The 15860-nt window shown below is 36.6% G+C and overlaps 1 protein-coding gene and 1 long non-coding RNA gene across 4 annotated transcripts in view; both read left to right on the forward strand.

Moving 5' to 3' along the window:
• The window catches only part of LOC144996196 (uncharacterized), a 32060-nt gene extending 28345 nt beyond the window's left edge, over positions 1–3715 (forward strand). Inside the window, exons 4-5 of the long non-coding RNA XR_013659233.1 lie at positions 3060–3256; positions 3523–3715. This is a non-coding gene — a long non-coding RNA (uncharacterized LOC144996196). The remainder of the gene's footprint in view (positions 1–3059; positions 3257–3522) is intronic.
• A 1606-nt stretch (positions 3716–5321) lies between these two features.
• On the forward strand, positions 5322–14109 carry zgc:63972 (protein CutA homolog). Of its 3 annotated transcripts, none has more exons than XM_078955477.1 (6): positions 5322–5641; positions 5882–6030; positions 9482–9541; positions 9628–9673; positions 9758–9807; positions 12051–13959. In XM_078955477.1, exons 1-6 carry the CDS (start codon positions 5492–5494, stop codon positions 12193–12195), a joined length of 600 nt encoding a protein of 199 aa, XP_078811603.1. In that variant the 5' UTR covers positions 5322–5491; the 3' UTR covers positions 12196–13959. The 3 variants fall into 3 exon arrangements, with proteins under 3 accessions (XP_078811603.1, XP_078811604.1, XP_004074579.1); XM_078955478.1 differs by having other exon boundaries at positions 5327–5641; positions 9466–9541; positions 12125–14109; XM_004074531.5 differs by having other exon boundaries at positions 5335–5641; positions 12125–14109.
• The last annotated feature ends 1751 nt before the right edge of the window (positions 14110–15860 follow it).

The raw sequence follows: 15860 nt of genomic DNA on the forward strand, positions 1-15860 counted from the left end.
CCAACCCTGAACCCACAAGGATTTTTTTTTTAAATTTACATATTTATTTTTCTTCCTGAGCGTGTACTTTTTACCTCACATGCAAGGAAGAATAAAAAGGAGGTCTTTTGGTTGATGTTTATGAATCAATACATTTAAGGAGTTGTTAATTTTCTGTGAAGGAGTTGTGAAATGCAGAGTATCAGTGTAACGGATTTTTTTTTTTTATTTAATCCTCCCTTCACACATGCAGACACTTTTTCCATTAGGTCTCCACTGTTCAGCCTCCATGTTATTGCCTCAAGGCACTCTAACTTGGAGTCTGAACTTATTATGCCTCTCCCCTCTCCGAGCTTCTGAATGGCGAGAGAACAAGCTCATTCCACCTGCGTCAGCACAAGAGACGGTTGTGCCGCAGACGGCTTGGTGAGAAAGTGTAATGAGGAAGCACCGTAGGTGTCCCCATCCACTCTGAGGAGAGGCTTCTCACTCTCAACCAGCAGAGACTGATGTGGTTTAAGCCTCTCATCCCTGCGTGTGAACTAAGCAGTTCTTTGAAGGTTGTTTTTTTTTTTAATTATTGTTTTATTTAAAAAGCCTCTCCAGACTTTACTTCCCCAAATGATTCACCTAACTCCTCGTTTTTCTCTTTCCATCACCCCCAAAGTTCACTGTTGGGATCAATTTAAGCTGCAGGGGCGGAGCTACAAGCAAAAGGCTTTGTCCCCCTACTTGGCCCCCAATTTTTGAGTAAATATTATATTTTAGTTGACAAATATATTTAAAGAAACATCAGCACAAGCTTCTTTATGCTTTTCAAAAATAACAAAAGTAATGTTTTTTAATGAAATCTTGGTGTAGACTTATATAGCACTTTTCTACCTGCCTCGAAGGCCCATAGGGCTTTAGAGTCACAGTCTCTGCACACACACATTTGCACATTCCGCTGCCCTACACCATAAGAAGCAATGTGGGGGACTTGTTATTAATAACAATGATAAAGCTGTTTAAAATATGATTGAAATATGATTTTTTTTTTTGATACTTAATGTGTAATTGACTTCCACTCTCCTGTTCCCATTTACCACCCTTCCATAGTCTTCTATATAAAATGTTCTAACTATGCCACTGTTTAGCTGTGAATATTGTAAACAAGGAAGTAAATAAGGGAGTTTTTCGGGTAAATGGTCTTGTGTGCTCCAGTGGCTGCAACTGAGGGTAAAAGAAGATTGACGAAGAGAATTGAGGAAAGATGACAAAACACCAAGCTCGCCTTATACCTGAGGGACTTTAGCTGGGGTGTCTCGGCGGCTGTGTTTTTTTTTCTTTTTTTTTTTTTTCTTGTGTCTTGTCAGAGTTGGGAGTGATGCTACATGCGCTTCAGTTTCTTAGTCACTCTGGGAATTCGGTAGCTGCAGCAGGAGGTGCCTGGGAATCAGCCGTGACGGATGGTTGTGTCTGTCTGAGCGGATACAAGGTCACATGGGTTTCAAGCAGTGATGTAGACACTCCTTTACTTCTGCCTACTTGCCTTTTTTTTCTTTTAATTAACCTCTTCGGGTGAACCGAGCTTAGTAATCACCCTGGAAAGTCCTGGTATTAGGACTTATGTGACCTTTTGAGAGTTTCATGTCTTTCTTTACCTCACTCCACCTCGCATTAAACTTGGCAATGCGGCAGCCATAAAGGGAAGAACTTAAATGGCAGAAAAAAAGCTAGAGAAAACTGAATGATTTTCATTTTCAGTCTCACCAAGGCGTTCTTTTAGGTCCCAGTCCGGTCATCTTTTACTCTTTTTCAAAGGGGTTCCTAGTGGTTTTTTTGATTATGATTGTTCGGTTTAAGCCAAAATTAAAAAGCACACTGTTGTTTTCTCAGACCTTTCCTCCAAAGCGGCAATAGTTCATTAGAAATTTGCCTTTGAAGTGTGGATAAGACCATTGGCGCAGTGTGAGCCTGCCTCCATTTTCCATCATCCCATTGTTTACACTCTCCTGTCCTGCTAGCTTAAAAACCCTTGTGCTATCTTAGATGACCCCACACTTACATTAACGTGTTCTCTCTACCATGACAAAGGTGGATAAAGGTGGAAAGATTTCATGTAATCCATGGACACCAGTGAAGATCACGAATCATTGAAGAAAAAAGGTTCAGCGCACTGTCTAGTGGGTCTAAATGACCCAACTCCCAATGTTAAAGTGCCTAGGATAGCACAAGGGTTACAGCCCCTTACACCACCAACCTACCATAGCTGCTGCAACAAAAATGGTGGGCAATTTCATAGCTGTCCAGCCGTACAGTCGTACAGTTTTGAGCCAGATACCAGTTCAGGCAAGGAAATTGAGGATGTACATGGATCTATTTGTCTGCAAGTGGATGCATCACAATGGAGCAGAGCAGTGAGTCTGTGGCTTGCAATTGTAGGTCCTACATCACTGCTACAAGGTTTTTCAAATTGCATTTTTTTCGTCTGCTTCTGATTCACAGCAGTTTGAATAATAATTTAAAAAAAAAAAACTAAAAAACACAATCAAAACTTTAAATATATATGTCCTCCATCATGACAAAAAAGCCACAAGATCATGTTAAAAATTCCAAAAACACAATTTTCATTTGAGTAGGTTTTCATTTCCCCTAACTTGTGTTGCAAAGCTGCTTAATTGATCCCACAAAGCGATGGTCACAGTTTAATGTCAATTAATCAAAGAGCAACTTGTTAGAGTCCTTTACTGGCCCCATCATCGCATTTCACCCCCCACCCTCCCTCCATTCCCTTTCTAGACCTTGTGGCCTCATTACAAACACACAAAAAGCACAGACATAAATAAAAATAATCTCGTTTCTCACATTCGACTTCTAAGAGGACACACAGGCCTTAGCTCTCCTTGGGGGGATGCAAACCCCTCAGAGTGATGTCCCAGAACGAGCAGATCAAACGCCTCTCCTCTCGGCTTTCTTCCCGTCGCTCTATTTTGGTTGTCTTCTTTTATGTCGGCGAGCAGTGGCTTAAGTGGCTCTATTGGAGATCTCTGATGGGCTCTCCAATGAGAGCATGGGAAATAAATTGGTTCATTTTTCAGATAGGCGACTCCCGTGGCGCCCCCTGCTGTTCGATCGCTCCTCTGTGCCCAGGCAGAGGGAAAAAAAAATCAGGGTGAAAGAGAAACGAGGTACGACAAGGATGGCGGAGAAGAGGTCAAGACAAAAAGGGCTGGGCTGCCTGGATGAGTCATGCTGCTTGCTGCGTCGGAGCATTTACATTTCATCTTAAGTCCATGTGAGTTTTACACGTTTAATGACCACTCACAGGAAAGAATGGATGAAGCCACAGCTTCCCCATGTGGTCACAGTGGGGAAAAGCAGCTTCTAGATCAACCTTCCATTCTCTGAAGAAGTGTTTCTCTGCTAGACCTCACACTGGATATTTCTGTGAATGTGTGTGTGTCTTTACTCACTGTGCTGTCTTGCTATGCAAATAAGTCTGTCTGGATTTAGTCACCATAACCGGAAAATTAATCTAAACCCTTCCTCTTTCCTTAACAGGCTGCAGGCTGCTATTACTCTGCAACAAGTGTCCTATTTCTATGAAACAACGCAGTGGCTCACTGATGGAATATCCTTTTATTTGCAACTTGGAGAAAAAAACTCAGGCTGGTTTTCAGAGAGTTTTTAAAGAAACGCCATGAAAGACGATCTTTTTTAGAATTCAATGTCATCTGCATGAATGCTGTCCTTGATGGTCTACTTTTTGGGCATTGTCTAAAGCAGGGATGTCCACATTTTTTCTGCAAAGACAGCCAGATTTGGTCAGGTGAACGTTTGTGAGGACCAGTCAATTGGCTTGCATTCTTTGAACCCTAATAATGGCGTTAAATGTTAATGAAAATTTAAGTGCTAGGCGTACTTTTATTTTCTTCATGTAGAACAGAAAAACAGCCAATAAGTTTTTTTTTTTTTTTCTTTTTAATTTACATGTGGCATTTTATAAATGAGCAAGAAAGTATCACAAAAGTGTCGAGCAATGGTTTTGCCACGGATCTAAAATGACTTAAAACATAAGTTAGCCAATCAAAAGCAAGAAATCATACACACTGTAGGCTGGTGGTATTTTTCACAAGACTTTGGCCTGTAGGCCAGACTTTGGACATGCCTATACTAAAGCTCAACATAAAAAGTGACTTCATTCTTAATTTGTAGTGAGTTTATTTTAAATCAGAAGCTGTTTGAGGCTTTATGAAGACCGCTGATCGTTTTTGTTCCACATCATAAACGTCACACATAAGTGTATCATTATACTGATGATTCAAAACATGATTAGCCTGTAATTAGTGTTTAACACATTGGACAGTTGATTACGTTAAGCTATCAGTAGATTTTTTAACCGAATGATGGAAGGAAAAACATTAGAATAAACTTTCAACATGATGCACCCTGTAACAGAACAATTACAAACTTTAACTGCTCAAATAAAGGAATAATGTGATTTATTAGGCAAGACCGAGAAACTGTGATGTTATAATCTTGTAAAAATAAAGTTCACTATGCTAGGTTAAAAAAAAATATATAAAATAGTATTAAACTTATTTCAAAAACAAAAAGCAACAAAAAACTTCATCAAATAACTTTGAGCGGAGTCAGGTATGAATAGTATGCTCAACTTTTTGGTTAAATATCAACAGTACAGGTTCAAATAGACCTTGTATTTGGGGTTAATAATGTAAATCATTAAGACGTGCAACCGTCAGAAAATGCTGAAACATGAAAATCCTTATTAAAAACAAAAAAACTTTTACTAATTTAATCTTGCTGCAAGTTTGTTTTAAAAAAGTGTTAAAAACTCATCAAGCCAGAATATTGTATTTATTTACTTTCCCTTATTAAAAATGCACTTCTTTAGTCATTGAGTGTGCTAAATTCTCCAAGATTTCTACTACACAAAATATTTAGCTGAAAACCAGAACTTATATTTTCTATAGGGCCTGTGTGGAGCTCTGTAATTATGACAATCTTGTATTTTGTTTGTGTTCAAGCAGTCATTTAGTGGTGTTTTATGTTGAGCTGTGGTATCAAATCAAGTCCTCTGTTGTGGGATCAATACCATTCTGTTTTTATATTGACACTCGAGAAAGTGACGGACATTAATTTACAATTTTTTTTCAATAGTTGTGTTATCTACACACCACAAACTTTGCTTTTATGTTTCATCAACAACTCAACCGCTTATTTATTAAGGAAAAGTAAGCCGATTATGACAGCAGGGGTAGAGGCCGGGCTTAAATTGCATACTACAGTCTTATTGGTTGGATTTTATGATAGACGTTTCAATCAGCCAATCAAAGCACCCAACATTTTGTCACTGTATTTTACCACTTGACCTAAAAAAAACACACTGCTGTTTTGAATGTTTTGAGATTCCTAGTTCCTGATCTCCGGGGACCTTTGAAGAGCACAGAAGTGTTATGAGAAATCACAGGCTTCTTGTGGAGTCAAAAAACAGCGTCGGGGGAAACTTATGGAGGAAGTTCGGCGCAGTTTGGCCCGGGGTGTCAGCACCTGTCGGAATCTGCTGATGTCACTCTGTGGTGCCGCGAGGATGGAGTCGCTGCTCAAACGATGCCGCGAGACCCCAACGCTCCGCTCGTCTCTGCTGCTCACCGGCCTGGTGAGAACCCAAACCGTCCCGCTCTGGCATTTAAAACGTTTAATTAAAGGGAGAAGCGTGTAAACAAAACAACTTTTAATTCATTTCTTTCTGTGACTAACTAACTGACAAAAGGATTGGAGGTTGGTCTCAGTTCGACCTGAAAATAAAACGACAATAAATTAGTTCGAAAACATAAACTTTTTTTTTTTTTAATGTGCTATTCTAACGGTATTGTTGGTACAAATATTGCCCCCGCAGTTTCTGTTCCTGTTCATGTCTTTGTATCCGGCATTGTGGTCCATCGGGGTTCGCCTCAAGTCGGTTCTAACCGGAAGTTACGTAGCCGGCCACCACTCCGTTCTTCTCATCAACAGCCCCAATGAGCAAACAGCGAAGGAAATTGCCAGGTAAAGATGCACAAAGTGGTGCATTTCTTAGTTCCTGGAGTTTGAGTCCCACTCTAATAGAAATCATGTTTTTAGTGTTTTCAACCTCTGTCTCGGGCACTTGTTTGTCTTATGATGGAGGGCATATGAAAAGATAATCATAATGCATTTTAAAATTGCGTTTTTGAGTATTGTTTTTTATCAAATTGTTATAAATCAGGAGCAGACATAAAAGTGCAGTTGGAAAATCCTAGGAGGGACGTTGGTACAACAATCGGCTCCTGTTGGTTCTGGTGCATCCACTGGCAGACAAATGGATCTTTGTACGTCTTTGTTTTCCTCGTCTTAGCTGGCATCTGGCTTCCTGCATTTTTGTCCCCGCCGAGTATAAAATAAAGCAAGTGTCCCACAGAGGTCACATCCTTCAGGTGTGAAGAAAATCGAGATAAACAATGGTAAATTGATAAAAAAAAAAACAACAACACATTTTCGCCACACTCACACAAATATAAACAGAGACCAGAATGATTTGCAGAACCATAAGATTACAAAAAAAAAAAAAACTTTAGAGCAAGATAAATAAAAAATAATACAAATTCGGCCTGATAATGGCATGTATTCTACTGGTTGCACAGTTGAACTTAGCCTAGGTTTTGCAGCAGAATGGAGTCTGTCTATCTACTTAACTAATGTCAAAAAAGGTTTTATTAAGCTTTATATTAAAAATAAGAATTTGGCAAATTGTTTAGTCATCGTCACCCCTTAAAAAACATACTATGAGGGATTTTGAATGGCGTCTGGCTTGACGGCCCCCTTTTTTATGGTTCAGTTCACCGCTGTCATGACTACGTGTTTCTAATGATGACAAAGAAACTCCATGTTTTATTTGCAAACAATGCCTACAAGAAGTAAAGGACAGATCTGTGTGAGATGTAACAAATATGACAGTATCAAGTATAACATTGGTATTAAAATTATTCTGGACTTAATTAAATATTTTTTGAAATTTACAAATTTTAGTGCCTGATGAAAAACCTTCTTACATGTGTGGTCATCAATTTTACAATTGCAAACATCCAAAATACTTTAAAAGGACTGGAATTCTGCATTCAAGGTCAGATCGTCTGCAGCTTAAACACCCGCCTCCGTCTCTAAAAGCCGAGTCAAATGAGATCTTTGGGACGGCTCGTCCTGTAGGTGTTTCAGCGACTCATTGAAATCGCTTCTAGCTCAGTTTAAAACAGTGCAGAAATCAAGTACAATGCGTGTGTTTTTTTGTTTTTTCACTGATTTCTTCATTGCTGGCCAGGCATCAGGTGGCAGGCGTGTTAGATAAGCATCATTAGCAAACATTCCCATTTAAAACTGGTTCCTGGTGGCAGTTGAGAGCAGATTCAGCTTCTGGGCATGCTCAGACTCTTTCCCCACCACTCTGAGAGCCATCATGGTGAAACGATACGAGAGAGCATCGTCCTTGTCTCATCTACTCATAATCCATATTTACTTCGAAAAACTCTCCGGTGTTTTAACGTCTCTGTCGACATCCCAGAGTCCCAGTTCATTTGTAGAGCTTTCTGTTTATCTGATCAGTTAGTAAAAGTTATTCTCTAAACCAACTGGTGTTTAGCGTTTATAAACTTTGGCTATTCTATGGTAAATAATTTATATTATATTTTTGAATCCAGTTAACCCTTGTGCTATCTTAGATGACCCCACCCTTACATTGACGTGTTCTCCCTACCATGACAAAGGTGGATAAAGGTGGAAAGATTTCATGTAATCCATGGACACCAGTGAAGATCACAAATCATTGAAGAAAAAAGTTTCAGCGCACTGTCTAGTGGGTCTAGATGACCCACTAGGATAGCACAAGGGGTTAAAGGTGGAAGAGTTTGGGGGCAAGCTGAGGTTGATACTCGGATATTAACGATCTAAACAAGCAAGAATATTTGTGATGTCCAACATCGCAAATTTCCTATCATTGCACATATAATTAGACTATAGTAAAAAATACACGTCAGGCAATGTATTTATTTATGTAAAATTGCAGAATAATGTTTGATTTTTAAGTTTATCAACAAAACTATATGTAAAGGCTAAGTAAATCACCTTTCAAAATAAAATGTCGGGGAAAGTTCTCATTTTCAAACGAAATCTATCATCTTTTTCATAGATGGAAAAAAAATAATCTGAAGTTCAGTTTACTGAAATTGGTTTTAAAAAGTTATTTTGTTTTAAATATATTCAACAATTTGAATAAAAAAAAATGTAATAAATAGTTGACATCACGAAAATCTGGTGACACCAATTATGTGACATCATATGACTGTTGCTTGGCAACCATACTGGAACACCTCTGTAAAATGATTATCTCAAGTTTGAAAGTTTTTTGGTATTTCCACTAAAAATGTAAAAAAAATCTGATATTAAAACATATTTGTTAGAAACACTGCTGTCCATTTAGATGAAAGGACTGTGAGTGTTTTCTAGTTGTTACATTTTTTTTGAGGTGTTGCTGCGTTTTCATTTACAATCGTCTTCTACTGGAACTGGAATCAGCTAAAGCTTGAGGATAGGATAAACTGCCGAACATTTTTAGGATTTGTTGTAAAATAATCCAAAGTAACATTAACGTTTTGTCTACTGCTGAAATTCACCAGGACGTTGACAGAGAAAGTGTTAAGGGGGAATGTTTGAAGTGATAAGAATTTTCACACGTTCAGTAAAAAGACAAACATTTAGCACCCATAATATCTAAAATAGTAAGAATCGCGGTTTGAGCTGTAATGACCCACAGGCCTAGTTAAACCTAAAAAAGCTGGACACTGTTCCATCCCACTATGAACCGAGTCTAATTTAAACAGATCTTGGTTTGTTTCTGTTTTCTGTACACAAACAATAACTTTGTGTCGACTCAACAGAGCGCCATCTATCTCTTTATCAGTCCAGCAGATCACGTGCTGTTTTGCAAAGTGGGTTTGTTCGGCGTGCTAACCAGAAGATCGAGCTTTGGTCTACGGTAACGTTCTGCACATGTGCCAAAGTGATTTATGTGATTCAGAGTCATTCCACTCCAGACAAATCGGACTTTTCTGTCGGCAGCGGAGAAAATTATGTCAGAGCTGCAAATTGACTGGAGCGCTGCGTTTGCACTCTCATAGCCTTAGATGGCGGTTCAGCTGCATGCTAATGAGCTCCATCTATTAAGCACAGGACAGGAAAGGAACCGCGGAGCAGATTCATGTTATGGAAATCACCTCGCAGCGCACCCGCAATAAAATATTTCATCTGAGCTTTATCAGAAACAACGTTTGGGAGTCTTGCAGTTGTTCACTTTAGTTGCCTCTGCTTGCTGAGATCTGTATTTTACATTTAAAAAAGTAGTGTCTGTGACCTCATATTACGTTTTTATTGTTTTCTTTTTATGTTGATTTTCAATTTTCCCTTCTGCTTTAGCTTTTTTTTCCCTCAGGGGCGTCATGGAGCATCGACTTGCAGCCAGTGTTAACATCCTCTACAGAACCTCCACAATGTAAACGCCTATGCAGAATTTTTTTTTTTTTTTTGCTTCTGAAATTTGAAAGTCTGCGAACATTTTTTTCTTTCTGGTATTTTCAGGTATTATTGGAAAAGCGAGATCCAGGATGCAACAGAAATCCTGATGGTGAGTGTTTCTGGGTGAAGTGTAGTTCTCCGGCTAAATGAACCCAAAAGTGTGTGTGTCATTAAATCCAAACTCCTGTTTTAGCTGGTGAAGACGAGGAGCTCCAAAATCCAGCAAGTCGTGAATTATGTGAGGTAAGAGCTGTTTTTGAGTGAGTTTACTGTGGAAATCCTAGAAATTTCAATTTAGATTTGTTCCTTTTTTATTATTTGGCAGAAAATGAACAAAACAAATGTGGCATTGTATTTCTATTAAAAACGAAATGTTCAGTTTTAGCAGACAAATGGAAATACGGGGTTGTTATTAGCTGCACTGATTCCTTCACAACTTCACTTGTTGGTTTTGAGCTTGAAAAAGAGATGTCTCCTCTTTGATCATGACTCTGCATTTCACCTTCTTTGCCCTGGAATTTCCCCCAAATTTCCCACAGTTTTGTCCTTTGGTTGGCTTTTGTTGAAAAAAAATCAGCCAAAACATTTGGATTGTTGTGGTCGTATCCTCCATAGCAGTCGCACCAAAACCAGGATCACACCCACACACAAAAATCCACTCTCACAGCCTTAAATGAGCCTCAATACGATGAAAGACCAAATACAGAATTATTCCATTTGAGTGGATTGTATAAAATCTGGACTTTTTTCTTTTAAATTAAATTTTTTTAGTGTTTATCTACTTGTTGCACCAGCTTTTTAAGATTTATATTTTTATTTACTCCACTTTATTACTATTAAGGCTAATTTACGCTCTTTGTTGTCAAAAGTCTTTGTTTTGTTTGTTGTCATATTTTTAAACAACAGTCTTTTTTTTTTTTTAAAGAAGCTATTTTTAAGAAGAAAATATGCATATTTTACTTGATTTTTGAGCCTCACAATTCTGTTTTCCATGTTCATGTGCTCTTCGGTTGCTATCCTTCACTACTCCCTACATAGTGCCCTATATGAAGCGTTCCTCATTTTGTAGTGTTGTCCGAATCTACAATTCCAAAACCAAGTGCCCTAAAAATTTCCCAGGAGACTCTGCGAAAAACCAGTGTGCATCAATGCTCACTAGATTGGTGAATATAGACCACAATGTATTGTGTTTGAACAATTTTAGCCAACATTTTTATCTAAATGTATATTTTAATAAACCAGCAATGTTTTTAGTAGATGCATATATAGTAAAAGGCTCCATATCAATTTAATTTTCAGGTCATGAAATTGATGATGTCATATTCGCTATTTAAAGGGAAAAAAAAATAGTGGGGATGGTGTCCTAATTGCCAATACAATTCAGGGCACTACATAGTCCTGCACTATATCGTTTTTTTATTAGTTAAGGATTAGGGTGGGTTTTCGGAGGCTTTGTTGACCTTTTTTCATTTTATTCCTGTCGATATAGAATAATTAAATAAAAATAAACAAAAAAACTTCAAAGCGTCCCTTTCTTGTTTATGACAAATATCACAAATAATGTTTACCTTTTCTTTGTGAATGCCTCTAATTAACGAGATAGTTGGCATCTATAATAGGTTTTGTGTAAAGGGCCTATATCATGCAAAATAATCTTTTTGAGCTTTGAAGTGTATTTTAATGTTTATTCCTCACTATAACAACCCCAATGCACTATTTTGATTATTTCATGCATTTTTGAGCATTCCTCTAAAACTCTGCTCTCTGAGCACCAGCCCCTCCCAATCCACAAAAACGAGCAGATTCTCACATTGTGACATCACAAAGTGAGGAACAGCCCCTTCCAGGAAGAGTCTGCTCTGTCAGCACCACCCCCAGGCTAATACACACACCAACTTTCTCCATGGAGCTAGCAGTGTTTGGCAAAACGCTTCCTTTTCCATGCACAATATACATCCATCTTTGCAAAAGTTAGGATGTGGGCGGCACCCTCAAGCAGCGAAAGGCGGTTCCCCAGACATCGAGTCATCTTACTTCTGAGTAGAAAAAACGGGGGTTTGAAAATAACTTCCTTCTTTAGTGTGTCAAAGGTAATATATTATCATATATGGATATCATTTACTCTGAAAGGCTAAAAAATAGCATGATACAGGACCTTTAACCCTATTTTAACCAGAAAAGACCCTTTGAGATCAAGTTTTGCAAGGGCGATCCGGCCAATAGATCATGCCTTAAAAAAACAAGTTTAGAAAGACAAGTCAGAAGCGTAATAAAAGTAAAACTATGAAAGAAAATGGAAATCATATCTGAAATAGGCTTTTATGAGTGGAATAGTTAAGAAACAGAGGAGTAACAAACAATAAATGTCAACACTTTAATCTGTTTTTTAAGATAAAAGCACTTAAAGGACACTTAAAGGACATCTGTTTTGTAATTTGCAGCTTTTTTGAATTTCATTGTATAAACAGATTTCTTTTTGTGTGTAGCCACTGTTATTTCCTCAATCACGAGTGTAGCTGGACTCTGAGCTCTGTGATGAGTTTTGCGGCCCCTTTTGAAGGTCCGTCCATCCCTATGGGACCCCAGAAATCCTCAGCTTCCCAGTGGAGGACGGCAGTCTGGATTACATGAAGTGGATTGATGAAGCCGTTCCGGATGATTGATCCCTGCAGTTGGAACCAAATCCTGGGTTGCTCAGTGACCGCGCCTCAACAAGGATCCAAGAGGACACCCTGAAAAAGCCTTGTCGACTCCAAGGCCAGTCGGTAGGAGGTGTGCTTATTTTTGAATTGCACTGGTTCCCTCAAAAGAAACTGGGGATCAATGTTATTCAGTAAATCACTTGAAGATCAAACTGTCAGGGAAAAGTTTGAAATTTGGACAAATAGACTGTATGATTCCAATTCCTCACGACTCACTTTTCTGAGATGCAGCATTTAGACGTCATGTAACTAAGCCCAGCAGAGTGCAGCATTTGCAAAACCCAACTTGAAGCTTTTCAAATAATTATTATTACAAACGTTTAAAGCAAAATGCTAGTTTAAAAGTAATTTACATATATTTATCAAAAAAACAACAACAAACAAGTCTAGATTGTTGCGTTTCAGTTTCAGTTTTCTCCAGATCAAATGAACTTTTGAAGCCAAAATTGGAATGTGAAGCATCAGGAAGTTGTGACCAAGTACTTCCTTCCTTTTTTAAAAATTTTAAACAAACAACTAAATTGCTAAACAACTAAAAAAACTTTTTTTTTTTTGCAGAAATTTTTTATTTTAAGCTTATTTATTGGTACGGCAATCTGTTGTTTCTTCATATTAGAGTAGAAGATTTAAAATGTTCCTTCTTTGTCTCAGTTCAGGGATTTTCTTTTGGCTAAATAGTTTGTCTGTAGATGTTGAAATGTTGGATGTTAAAAATCCTGGAGAAGAGGCCAAAGTTGATTTGTTGTTTTGTTTTTTTCTGCTCACTGGCTTGAAACAAAACGTTTAATTTTTCGAAATACAAGTTTGAAGTAGATTTAGACATGTGTATTAGTACATTTTCAATAATTTTTGTCTATCTAATGTATTTAAATGTCCAAAGGTTATGCAGTGATGTTTTATATCACAGGTAAGGTTTAAATTGGCTCAGTTTGGGCTCTTTAGGGCAGCTTTAGTTAAGTCAATTCTTCAACATTCTTTAATTTTATTTTTGTCATTCCTGATCATTAAACGTTTAGTGGATGACGGGTTTCCACTTTGTAGCATTGATATACATATCATATGTACTTACGCAACACCCTTTCCTTAAACAGGAAACATTTCAAGTATAATTATCATATTTTTAAATATTTCATATATTTGTTGTTTTTTTTGCGAGCAGGTTCTAACAAGAGAAAGTCTCTGTGTGGTGAAGCTTCTTTATCTTTAAACTTTAGGATTGAAAAAAGTACAACAACAAAAAAAACTCTTGTGTTAAACAATATCATTAATATTGAACAGATTATTCTCCCAAATCCCACACCAGTCCTGTTATTTTGGTTTGAGTCCACTGCATTAAAGGTCTTGGGGCGCTTTGGAAAATGAAAAAAACGAAAAAACACATGAAGCGCTGTTATGCAGAAAGACTTTTTGCCATCAGACTGGACAAAAGAACTGCAGACAAGGTTCCAGTTTGGTGCTGCGTCTGCAGAGCCGCTGTAATCCTCCCCGTCCGGTCCGGGGAACAAATGAAATGCGAGACAATACAATGAAAATGTTTCAGAATGTTTTACCAAAATGTTGATGCTCGTTCCATGTGTTTAGGGTTTATTTATTTATCTTTTTTGGTGTATTAAGAGACTTGTGTGCTTTGCTGACTAAATATAGATGTATCTTGCGAAGGAAAAAGGGAAATAAAAAAACTGAAACCACCAAAGGATGCTCCTGCACTTTTAACAAATGTACACTAGATGGTGCTACTGCAATTTGCAATAATTCCCCCTTCTTTCAATAGTCAGAGAAATGATTTCCAGTCAGCGTAATATGATAGTAAAACTGCAAAAATAAACAATTTTCCCTCCATAAATGACTTTTTATTACATTTAATTAAACCTGTATTTTTTTACTGATTTAAAAACCCAATACCATGAAAATTGTGTTTTTTGTGTTTTTAACATATTTGTTGCATTTTTATGAAGACATAACACATTTATGATGTATATTATGGTTAAAATTGCTTTTCTGAGTATTTCTTTATTCAAATTGTTGGGAATTAGGAGCTGTTAAGTTTATTTGTATAGTACAATTTGTACACAAAGTGCTTCACAAAACAGGAAAATGTATTCAAATTACAATACATAACAGTGCAAAGATTGAAAACATAAATAGTCATCATAAAATTTGCTTTAAAAGAAAGAAAAAAGGAAAAAAAAACAAGTGCTGTTTGGAAGAACCCGGGAATCTGCGAGCGCTCAACCTCTTCACCACTGCTGCGTTTGCTTATAAAGAACGGTTATTGTTGTTGTTTATGTCCATTATTGAAATTAAGATTTCAGAGTGGGTAAATGCTGATACTATAAAAAAGATTCACTGTCAAATGGAAAAGGAGAGGCATTAGCTTTACTACAAATCTCTTGTGTTGTAAACACAAATCCAAAAATCAAATTAGGATTAATTAACAATCTTTTTGTTTTGACTTTTTTCCATCTGCTTGTCACAAAATATACTGTAGTTATTTTTTAGATCACATTCATTTCTAAAATCGCGTCTCCCATGACAAAGTTTTACTTCTAGAAATATTTGTTTTTTGTTACTATTCATGCAATTTGATCTTTTGAAAAAACAAATTCGTTTTGTTGGAAAATGTAATAAGTTAATTTATGATCAATAGAAAGTTTAGAAACATTTGGTTCTGGATTATTTGTTAAAACTAGCATCTCTGTTAAGATAACACCCAAGTCTCAATAAGATGCCATAGCACGACAGACAATAGTTTATAGTATAGTTCAATATAAAAAAGTAATTTTTTCTAGTTTATTTTTGATAAAAAAGGTAATACCTCACTATTCTTTTGTGGACAAACATTCCATTTATGTTTAATGATCTGAGTGAATGCTAATAAAAAAATCAGAAACTGCTAAGCCTTATATTGTTCCTTTACAGGCCCAAAGCTAATCATTATCGTAAAATAATAATAATAAAAAATTTCTTTATATTGTTTTTATTTTATTTTACTATAAATACAAATAGTTGTATAAAATAGGAATATTAAAAATAACAAATGAGAGTTTATATCCAACACTGTTGGTTTAAAATGACTACAAGATTATTTTGAAGAACAGCTTATATTTATTTGAAGACTGAATGAATATTTGTGAACAAATATTCTATACCCTAAATTCAAATTTTAAAGATTTTATACCTAAAGTTATATATAAAAAAAAAAGAAAAAAGAAAAAACGCTTGGGTTCCTTGTATAATCATAATGTCTTGTTTTTCTGCAGAGAAAAGTTCTCCATCTGGCGGATATAAAGTCAAACAATCTCTTTTAAGAACTGATTCATGCATTTTTTTCTAAATATATACAATTATTTTGAAAGATTACATGATTCTGACATCTCTTAAGTAAAACACAAAACAGAAAACGATAGTATTTATAATATCTTGACATGTCAGTGTAGTGTGTTGCTTAAAAAAAGGGTTTTCACAATAAAATACCATTATATTCACATATGCATTCAGGAAATCCAGCAGTTTCACTAAACTTGGGTATGTTTTAGCTTCTCCAACTCCTAGAATGATTGCATGTTTAGTTATTTCAACTAACTAAATCAGTTT

The sequence above is a fragment of the Oryzias latipes genome, chromosome 12 (genome assembly GCF_053564925.1).
Source record: "Oryzias latipes strain Hd-rR chromosome 12, Olatipes_Hd-rR_3.1".
Lineage (NCBI taxonomy): Eukaryota > Metazoa > Chordata > Actinopteri > Beloniformes > Adrianichthyidae > Oryzias > Oryzias latipes.

Excerpts from the sequence above, each read along its gene's own strand:
- zgc:63972 (XM_078955477.1), top strand. The coding sequence starts at position 5,492 with ATGGAGGAAGTTCGGCGCAGTTTGGCCCGGGGTGTCAGCACCTGTCGG. Across the intron at positions 5,642-5,881 it reads CTCTGCTGCTCACCGGCCTG|TTTCTGTTCCTGTTCATGTC; the intron begins GTGAGAACCCAA and ends TTGCCCCCGCAG. Across the intron at positions 9,674-9,757 it reads ATGCAACAGAAATCCTGATG|CTGGTGAAGACGAGGAGCTC; the intron begins GTGAGTGTTTCT and ends CTCCTGTTTTAG.